The following is a 10,270-nucleotide window of genomic DNA, read 5'->3' on the forward strand; positions in this document are numbered from 1 at the left end:
TCTTTTGAACTTTCTATTCATCTGTGAATCCTGAAAAATCAAATGTATCAGTTTCCACAAAAATATTGGACTGTTTTCAACATTGATAATAATCAGAAATGTTTCTTGAGCAGCAAAGCAGCATATTATACTGATTTCTGAAGATCATGTGACACTGAAGACTGGAGTAATGATGCTGAAAATACAGCTGCGCATCACAGGAATACATTACAGTTTAACAGCCCTTACAGAAAAACCACATGAACCTCACATGTTAAAATCACATGTGAAACGCACACGAAACTTGTGGTTTTGGAACATTTTCATGGTTAAATTTGTTGTGATCACATGGGTTTCACACATTTACACCATGAAAATGTTCCAAAACCACATGTTTCGTGTTCGTTTCACATGTGATTTTAACATGTGAGGTTCATGTGGTTTTTCTGTAAGGGAGATAATCACATAGAAAACAGATATTTTACATTGTAGTGACATTTCGAAAATTTTGCTGTATTTTTTATCAAATAAATGTGAACAGAAGAGACTTTCACCAAAAATAATTTCACCAACCCCAAACTTTTGAAAGTTAGTGCAAGTCAATGGGAGATTTATAGTGTGATATTAATAATCATATTCTTTGTGAATGTGAACGCTGAGGTTGTGTTGATCTGGAGCTGATGGTTGTTGAAGGTGTTAGTGCTGTTTTTTACCCATAAACCCCAGACTGATCTGAGCGCTGATCTCTATTAAATCTGATTCTCTTGTGTTTCTGTCGCTGTTGTACTTCCTGTGAGTGTGTGTGTGTGTGTGTGTGTGTGTGTGTGTGTGTGTGTGTTCACTCACTCACTCACTCACTCACTCACTCACTCACTCACACACTCACTCACTCACTCACTCACTCACTCACTCACTCACTCACTCACTCACTCACTCACACACACACACACACACACACAGCCGTGTCTCAATCCTCTTAAAGCACATCAGATGTAATTGGGTTTTAATCCAGTGTGAACATGTTTTATTAATGTGAGCGGCTCATGTTTGTCTCTCATGCGTGTGATCTGCAGATCAGCTGAGGAGGAGTATGCCGAACCTGCTGGTGTGTGCGGCTCTGAGTCCAGCGCTGTCGTCAGTGTCCATGAGGAACAGCCAGAGCTTCGACTCGTCCGGTGCTCTGACGCGTCTCCAGAGCTGCAGTACGTCTCCAGTGCATCAATCTGATCAATATACCCTCAAATATGGCACTGTTTGAAGGGACAGACATTTTTAGTGGTGTCCGAAACCATAGTGGATGTTCTCGAGTGCACTCTGTCAATCCCATAATGCACCGCAAAAACGAGTGTACAACCGATGTACACTCAACGGTTAGAGAATACCCATAATGCACTGCCAATTTTTAAATTTTTGGCTTTTCGTGAAGTATTTTTTCAGACTAATGGAAATAAAGCATCCAAAATGCACCTTTAAGTATTTCTTTTATAGCACTTTATCTATTTCTGTCCGTAGATTTCTATTACAATACATATCTTTAAAGGCTGTTTCCTCAAAATGAGATTTTTCTCCTACACTGAGCCAAAAATCAGCACTTACACACACTTTACAGTTTTATTACTATCTATATTCTGCACTGCAAAAAATGATTTTCTTACTTAGTATTTTTGTCTTGTTTTCTAGTATAAATATCAAAAAATTCTTGAATCAAGGTGCATTTATTTTGCATGTAAAGTGAAAGAAAAAAATTATAAAAATTATGTTAGTTTTTGCTTAAAACAAGCAAAAATATCTGCTAATGGGGCAAGAAAAATAATCATCTTTAGCATTTGAATTAAGATTATTTTTCTTACCTCATTGGCAGATATATTTGCTTGTTTTAAGCAAAAACTAACAAAATTGTGATACTTTTTTTAGAAAACAAGACTTAATATCTTAAGTCATTTTATTGGCAAGTAAATGCATCTTGATTCAAGAATGTTTAGATACTTATATTAGAAAACAACACAAAAATACTAAAGAAGAAAATCATTTTTTGCAGTGTGAAGGTTTTTACAGAGGGGTTTTGTTCATATATAATTTGCCTGGTTCTATACGACATTTTGTTTCAAAAAAAAATGCAAAAATTATTTAGTTTTCTGGCGTGATTGTTTAATGATAAAAAGAGATATCCAAAATCCCCTCTGTAAAACATTTGCGTCTAATATTTCAATAAAATGAAACAAGAATTTTGAACCTGGCTTCATCCAATGTTGAGAGTTGTTCTAGACAAGTATGCAAATTAGCGCATATTTAATTAGATAACAGCTCATTTGCATATTTCAACATAGCACTTCAGAAAGCATTTAGTAGAATTTTTTTTTGTAATTCTTAATGTAATCAATGAACTATGTTATGTATGGTGATATCTATTAGTTAATTTTTTACCTTTTTCACCTGCAGTGTCTCGCCTTAATAATATTATTATATAATATATAACAATATAATAATCTCACCATATTAATTTCCATGACAGAGTTCAAGATAAATCCTTTAATCTTATTTAAGGTTAATCTATATTTACAACAAAAATCAATTTATGACATATTAAAAGACTAATTACTTTCACCCCAAATACTAATCAGTTGTAATTTTACATTTTCAAAAGTTGCCACTATCCTAGCATTTGCCCATTTGTCAGTAAGAAGTTTTTACTCATTTAAAACACAATCAAATTTAATATGCTCACTTATTCTTTTATACATTTTAATATGTACAATTCTGAATAAGCATGTTGTTTGAATTTTTACATAAATATTGCGTTACACTGAATGACAATGTAACATTATTTCAACCAAATTGTAACATTTTCTCCAAAAACGTATTTGAAGCCTTAAAAGTAGACACTTTACTTACATTTAATGTGCTTTCTATGAAAATTTCCTTTGATGCGGATATCTTAACGTCTTTAACCCATGCACATCTTGGTGTTTCCATCCAGCGTTTTTTATGCGATATCCCAAAATGTGCATAAAAATAGATGGATGGAGACATAGCTAGTGTCTGCATTCACTCACTCACTCGTTTTCATTCCCTCCTTCAAGTGAACTGTGCTAGTGGCCTGATGTAGGGAATAGTGACTGAGGGTTTTGTGTTTCTCTGAGTAGTTCCTGCTCCGGCGCAGCTGCAGAGCCGTGTTCAGAGCGTGGGGAGCTTCTCGTCCCGTCAGCCGCTCAGAGCCACAGCGTATGTCAGTCCCACCGTCAAGGGCTCGTCTCTCATGAGCTCCTCGGTCAGTTTACAGAGTCTGTCGGTCAGCGGGGTCCCTAAAACGGCGGCGGCGTCACGCAGCGGTCTGCCTCGGCCCTCGTCCTTCATCAGCACCGGCTCCGGCCCTCGAGCCAAACTCACCGCTCCGCTGCGCAGGTAAACGCTTCAAATCCTCAAAACTGCTTTCATATTCAGACTCATTCGGATTAAAACCTAAAATAAGAAGGTCATGAAAAATTCAGGGTGAGATCCTGAAGAGTTTAGATCTGCAGCGGCTTGAGCGAGTAAAGCATCATTTTAGGATGAAGCTCAACAACTGATTACAACCATATTACACTGCCGTTCACAGGTTTGAGATCAGTACCATTTTATTGTGTTTATTAAAGTGATTATTCTTCTGGCTGCATATATTTGATTAAAAATATAGAAAAAACTGTAATATTATGAAATATTATTGCAATTTAAAATAATGGTTTTCTATGTGAATATCTGTTAAACTGTAATTTATTTCTGTGATGCGCAGCTGTATTTTCAGCATCATTACTCCAGTCTTCAGTGTCACATGATCTTCAGAAATCATTCTAATATGCTGATTTATTATTAATGTTGGAAACTGTTGTACTGCTTAATATTTTTTTGGAACCTGTGATACTTTTATTCAGGAAGGATGTGTTGAATTGATACAAAGTGATAGCAAAGATTTATATTGTTAGAAAAGATTTCTATTTTGGATAAATGCTGTTCTTTTTAACTTGTTATTCATCAATAAATCCTGAAAAAAATATCAGTTTTTGCTGCTATTTTGGAACCTGTTTCCAACATTTCCAACATTTCAGATAATAAATGAGCAGCATATTAGAATGATTTCTGAAGGATCATGTGACACTGAAGACGTTCTGATATCAACCAATCATCACAGAGACGTAAATTACGTGATATTAGCTTGCCCTGCCCAGATTTAAAAAGTAACTCAAAAGTAGCATAACGCATTACGTTCCACAAAAAGTAACTAAGTTACGTAATTAGTTACTTTTTTAGGGAGTAATGCAACATTGTAACACATTACTTTTAAAAGTAAGTTTCCCCAGCACTGTTTGTTGCTGTATAATGCTTTATTGCGAGGAGTTATTGGTTGTCGTGATTGCTGTAGTTTGCTGCCGCCGCCGAAGAGCCTGGCGACGCTGAGCGCTCTGAGGGATGGGAGCTGGCGCGACGGCTGTTACTGACGCTCAGAGACGGGTCCGGAGCGTCCCGCTGGCCCGGGCCGCTCGCTTTCTCACCAAGTGCTCTTGAGGAGGCTTCCAGAGCAAACGCAGCTCTGTATGCAAACGCACCGAGGATCTGAGGGATCGCACATGCTGCTAAATCAGGGGCCCCTCGTCCCTGCGCTGAAGCAATCGCACTTAAACTAAACCACTTGAAACGGTTTGTACGGTTGTTTGAAGTTGGAATACACTCTTATTAAAAATAAAGGTGCTTTAAAGGTTCTTCACAGCGATGCCTCAGAAAAGAACCATTTTTGGTTCCACAAAGAAGCATTCAGTCAAAGAAGCATGTCTTTCTGAGCTTTTTAGAATCTGAAGAACACCACAAAGAAGCTTTTGTGAAACAGAAAGGTTCTTCAGAATCTTTATGGAACCATTTAGACAAAAAAAAAAGTTCTTCTAATGCATCGTGAAGCACCTTTATTTTGAAGAGTATGATTCCATTTTTATGATTTCAAAAGTTTGAACCAAAATTCAACAGGTTTTTAACTATTTACAGGTACGTAAGAGTTTAATGTGCATATGTTTATATGATTAATAGTGCTTTTTACCTTATACACTACCTTATACGGACCAATTATTGCACCATTTGTAAACGTATTTGACTTAAATGAAGTTTTGATTATAATTGTCCTTGACGTTGCACTTTCACTGTTAATGTTTATTTTATGGTTGATTATTTCTTCGTTCTGTCTGGAATCAGGAGGATTTTCAGAGGCACTGTATTGATTTATTTAAAAGTTATCTTCTCATCTTGTTTCCTTAATTCATTGTGTAAAAGATATTTAAAAGAGCGTTCTTCATGTTTGCACATTGTTTCTGTAAATGCACCACAGTTTTCTGTATGACTGATATTTTAATGGGTGTGTCTGTATTTAAAATCCAAATAAAGTTTTTTATGATTGTGTGCTGCTGATATTTTTATGTCTGTTCTGGGAATCCAAAACATTAGACTCTGCTTTACTCATATAGTCATTAAAAGTAACGCACCTTGTGTAATCAGATTTCCTTTTTCAAGTAACTAGTGTTTACCAGCAGTTACTTTGTTTCCATGTGTTGAGTGACAGCTCTGGTGTTGCCATGGTGACAGAAATCAGGAGTAAGTGCAGAGCGTTGTGTGTGAACATGATCTTACTGTAGTTCTAGACTAAATAACAACATGTGTTTACTCATCTCACCTGCACACAAACACATTCAGTGTTCCTCACAATCAATAAAAACATTGTATATGCAAACCTGCAATAATTAAATATGTTAAATAACACAAATATCCGTATTTAAATAGTAAATTAATACACAAAAATGCATTTAAATCCCATTTTATTAACCAATGTCTTTACTGCTGACCTTCAGTTTTCATTTGCCAAAAATATAACATTTGATATTAAAAACAAAGAAGCAAGCCCAGCCCAGATGAGAAAAAGTCATGCAAAAGTAAAGTAAGGCATTACTTTCCACAGCAAGTAACTAATACTGCAATTAGTTGCTTTTTAGGGAGTGACGCAACATTGTAACGCATTACTTTTAAAAGTATCTCTTCCCAGCACTGTCTAGTCTAGACTACTAACCGCTACTAATCAACAGTGTTGTTTTAGTATAATTGTTATTAATGTTTTTCATTTTTGTTTTCATTTGATTTCAACACATTTCGTGTGTTTTTGTCATTTTTCACAGTTTTTGTTTTCAGCTAGCTGAAATAAAAAAGTTGTAATATTTAATTTCAGTTGATGTTTATTTTATTTTGAAGTTATAATATTGTTTATGGGTTTTAACTATAATAACTCTGCTAATCAACCCATGTGCTGCTGGTTGACCGGATTAATTCAGGGTCTTAATGAGTAATCATTTCTGTCCTGATGAGTCTCTTCTGCTGATGTTTTCACTGTAGATCTTCAGTGTGAGAGAGTTTACTTACATTTAAAACATTTATTTGATCTCACTCAGGGCCTTTATGATTTATTATTTAACACAACTGAAGTAGGACTGACGATCAGCTCATGTTTTAAAAAGATTTAATCTTATTAGAGTGAATCTTCAGGACTCGATATAAATTTACTGGTGAAAATGATTCGGTGCTGAAATACAGTCCGTGTCTCTAACAGCATTTACGAGTTATTTCTGTCATATTTCTGTGGTTCTCGTGTGTACATCTATAATAACTTCATGCCTTGACTTCCTTTCTATTCTCTCTTTGCTTTCTTCCATCTCTGACTTCAATTTCCAGACCGCAGACTAATTTCAGTTTTCTAAAAAAGCTAATTATACGTGTCAACTATAAAATAACCAGTGAATGTCAATTTATTTAATGAATTTGAGTATATTTACTGAAGGTTAAAGGTCAGCCCACTTTACCTGAATCCCACCGGCCCACTTTTTCTAACACATTCAGCCAAAGTGGGCCAGCAATATTTAAACGCCTTACAAGAAAACTAACACATTTTTAAACATTTTGTTCTTTGCATTTTATTCCCTGTTAACTGTATAGTAAATACATTTTAAAAATATATTAATTCTAATGGAGAAAATTGCTCATTAAAATTGTATAAATATAGCATAGCATCATAAAATTCCCTCAAAATCATAAATAGTAATAAAAATATATTATTGAACAAAAATATATTACATTGATTTTCCTGAAAAAAAAAGAAGTTACATTTCAAGGCTTCAAAGGAGGCAAGTGTGACTCTTCTGTCCAAGGGTTTTCTGCTGTTCATCATGACGCAGTCCTCCTTTGAGGTGTGGCCACGCCCACCAGTGTCACATTGCATCAACCAAAACTAGTTCATCATTTAAAGAAATAGTGTCTCTTTAATTAAGAACCATTGTTGTGCTCTAACAGTGCAAACCCATTGAGCACAGTACAATCAAACTTAAATGGCCCACTTGACCTGAATTCACCCTAACATGATTAATGATGAACCTTAACTTTAAATCTGAGTTGGGAAATCTTTATAAATCTGGAAAAATACACCTTCCCATACCGGGAGTCGAACCCGGGCCGCCTGGGTGAAAACCAGGAATCCTAACCGCTAGACCATATGGGAGTCCTGACGCGCTCGCGGCCTGAGGGCCTCTTATAGCTACAGTATAGGTATAGTTACTTCTAGTTCACAAAATGTGATTGTGAGATACTGTTTTATAGTTTTTTCATGTTGTTGATAATTATCTTTTACGATTGTATTTTTCAGTCTTGTTTTAGTCGAGCTTTTCCTGCGTCGAGGTTCGTCGCGCCGTCAGTGACGTCATTTTGAAGTGCCAGCAGTGAGCGTGTAGATTTCAGTAAAACATCTACGAACCTTCATGGGATTTGAAGTTTTCATCCTTCAACATGTTAGTAATCACGAGCATTTACAAAAAAAAAGAAAAAAAAAGACATTTTAAGAACTCGCGCGGTCGGGCTCTACGTTATCGCACTGTAATTATAATAACGAATCTTTGTGTGTTTGTGATCAAGGACTGAATACTGGAAGTCTCAGCCGAAGAAGTTCTGTCAGTACTGCAAATGCTGGATCGCGGATAATAAACCCGTGAGTGAATCCAGAGCTATATACCCGGATGTTTCATAAATACTCGATCTGAATGTATGTTCATAAACAGTTTGTGTTTTCGCAGAGTGTCGAGTTCCACGAGAGAGGAAAGAATCACAAAGAAAATGTTGCGGCCAAAATCGCAGAGGTAAAGCAAGAAGAACTGCTGTGATCAGAATACAACACTAGTGTAGTGCACACTGCATGCTGCATACTGCAGTCTAGCGGATGCTATGTGTCTATTCTCTCTGGTTCTGTTGTGTATTACTGTACTCACTATGCACATTTATGCATGAAATACACTGATGGCCTTCTAGATTTGGCTAAATGTGCCATCCCAAAATGCAGTGGACTAGACCTTCCACTTCCAGTGTCAATGAATGAAGAAGAAGAATCACCTTTTTTAATTTGTTTAAAGTCACCACGACATCAGAATAGACTATTCTTATTTTTTATGGAATATTGCAGTGTTATTATATTTTTTATGTTTCATATCTTTATCGCCAAAAAGAAGGGAATCTGTGAATAGTATAAATTATTTGTCTGTGCACATCATTATTTTGTAAAAACACATCTGCTCTTGTAATGAATGAAGAAGCTGCTTTGCACTGATAGCCGCCACGTCACAATTGCATAAGTAAGAAAATTAAAATCGCAGCCTCTTTAATCAGCCTGACAGCATTGTTTTTCCACAAAATTTCATTTAAAAGGGAAAAAAAATAACTATTTTTGTATGATAATAGCTGGATTCCACTCACACACAATATGATGAGTTCATGTGACAATAAAGCAGCAAAATGCATTTCATATTATTCAGTGTGTATTGCACCATATCCGAACAGTGAACAGATGTGTTTCATGAGTCATCATCTCAGAAATACAATTTTGCATTTTTTATTTCAATTTTACGCAAAACACTTTCAAGGAGATGTTCTTCAAACTGTTTGATTTGAGCTTCTGCTCATTCATTCACTGCAGATGGAAGCTCCAGAAGCTCTTTGCATTATGGGATACGGTGTGTGTGTGTGTGTGTGTGTGTGTTGTCAGATGCAGTGGGTGTGATCTGAAGTAAACGGCGTGTTGGCCGCTGCTGCTGTCCGAGCTGCGTGTGTGTGAAGATAAGAGTGTGTGTGTGAGAGATGCTCTCTGATTGGCCGGCAGAGCTCATGTGACCCCGTCAATGTTCATAATAGATTAAGAAGAAAAGTGTGGCGAAGGCTAAGCAGGAGCAGAAGATGTCAAAGGAGTTTGCAGCGATGGAGGAAGCGGCTCTGAAGGCGTATGAGGAGGATCTGAAGAGGCTGGCGGGTCAGTCGTCAGGTGTGTGTGTGAGTGTGTGTGTGTGTGTGAGATAACGCTGCTCCTCACGGTTCTCATGTCTCTACAGGTGAGAGTGTGGCTCTGTCTGAAGCTCCTGCTAAAACGCAGAAAAAACCCAAGAAACTCAAAGCGAGCGTCCCGTCAGAGAGCAGCGGCGGCGGCCGGCCGGATGTCTGGCTGAGAGGAACCACAAACAACGGCCTGGAGTATTTCTACAACACCGTCACTGGAGGTGAGCTGATGATTGAGACGCACACGCGTGTCCATCTGTGTTCTTCATCACTCACTGTGTGTTTGATCTCAGAGTCTCAGTGGGAGAAACCTGACGGGTTTATGGACGAGAGCTCGTCATCGGCCATGGGACAAACACAGGTAAAACTATCTGTCTGTGACTCTGTGAGTCTGTCTGCGAGTCTATCTGTGAGTCTGCGAGTCTGTGGGTCTGTCTGCAAGTTTGTGAAGTTTGTGAGCTGTCTGTGAGTCTGTGGGTCTGTCTCCGAGTCTGTGAGTCTGTGAGTCTCTCTGCGAGTTCTGCGAGTTGCGAGTCTGTGATTCTGTCTGCAAATCTGTGAGTCAGTCTGTGAGTCAGTCTGCGAGTCTGCAAGTCTACGAGTCTGTCTGCGAGTCTACGAGTCTGTAAGTCTGTGCGAGTCTGTCTGCAAGTCTACGAGTCTGTAAGTCTGTGCGAGTCTGTCTGCAAGTCTACGAGTCTGTAAGTCTGTGCGAGTCTGTCTGCAAGTCTACGAGTCTGTAAGTCTGTGCGAGTCTGTCTGCAAGTCTACGAGTCTGTAAGTCTGTGCGAGTCTGTCTGCAAGTCTACGAGTCTGTAAGTCTGTGCGAGTCTGTCTGCAAGTCTCCGAGTCTGTAAGTCTGTGCGAGTCTGTCTGCAAGTCTACGAGTCTGTAAGTCTGTGCGAGTCTGTCTGCAAGTCTC

The 10,270-nt window shown here is 37.8% G+C and overlaps 2 protein-coding genes and 1 non-coding gene across 4 annotated transcripts in view; 2 read left to right on the plus strand and 1 right to left on the minus strand.

The window, feature by feature from the left end:
- The window catches only part of slain1b (SLAIN motif family, member 1b), a 17,796-nt gene extending 12,961 nt beyond the window's left edge, over window positions 1-4,835 (plus strand). For both annotated transcript variants that reach the window (XM_016566361.1, XM_016566360.1), the window contains exons 5-7: window positions 1,053-1,181; window positions 3,123-3,381; window positions 4,376-4,835. In XM_016566361.1, the coding sequence (XP_016421847.1) occupies window positions 1,053-1,181; window positions 3,123-3,381; window positions 4,376-4,451 (464 nt within the window). In that variant the 3' untranslated portion in view covers window positions 4,452-4,835. The remainder of the gene's footprint in view (window positions 1-1,052; window positions 1,182-3,122; window positions 3,382-4,375) is intronic.
- A 2,627-nt stretch (window positions 4,836-7,462) lies between these two features.
- trnae-uuc (transfer RNA glutamic acid (anticodon UUC)) lies at window positions 7,463-7,534 on the minus strand. The gene has a single exon. It is a non-coding gene; the product is annotated as a tRNA-Glu (tRNA).
- A 151-nt stretch (window positions 7,535-7,685) lies between these two features.
- Window positions 7,686-10,270, plus strand: part of LOC107750835 (WW domain-binding protein 4-like) — an 18,105-nt gene continuing 15,520 nt past the window's right edge. Inside the window, exons 1-6 of the mRNA XM_016566384.1 lie at window positions 7,686-7,820; window positions 7,945-8,017; window positions 8,103-8,165; window positions 9,211-9,337; window positions 9,405-9,569; window positions 9,642-9,709. Coding sequence (XP_016421870.1) covers window positions 7,819-7,820; window positions 7,945-8,017; window positions 8,103-8,165; window positions 9,211-9,337; window positions 9,405-9,569; window positions 9,642-9,709 — 498 coding nt within the window. The 5' untranslated portion in view covers window positions 7,686-7,818. The remainder of the gene's footprint in view (window positions 7,821-7,944; window positions 8,018-8,102; window positions 8,166-9,210; window positions 9,338-9,404; window positions 9,570-9,641; window positions 9,710-10,270) is intronic.

This window comes from Sinocyclocheilus rhinocerous, unplaced genomic scaffold (assembly GCF_001515625.1).
Source record: "Sinocyclocheilus rhinocerous isolate Xijiao unplaced genomic scaffold, SAMN03320098_v1.1 scaffold3529, whole genome shotgun sequence".
NCBI classification, from domain to species: Eukaryota; Metazoa; Chordata; class Actinopteri; order Cypriniformes; family Cyprinidae; genus Sinocyclocheilus; species Sinocyclocheilus rhinocerous.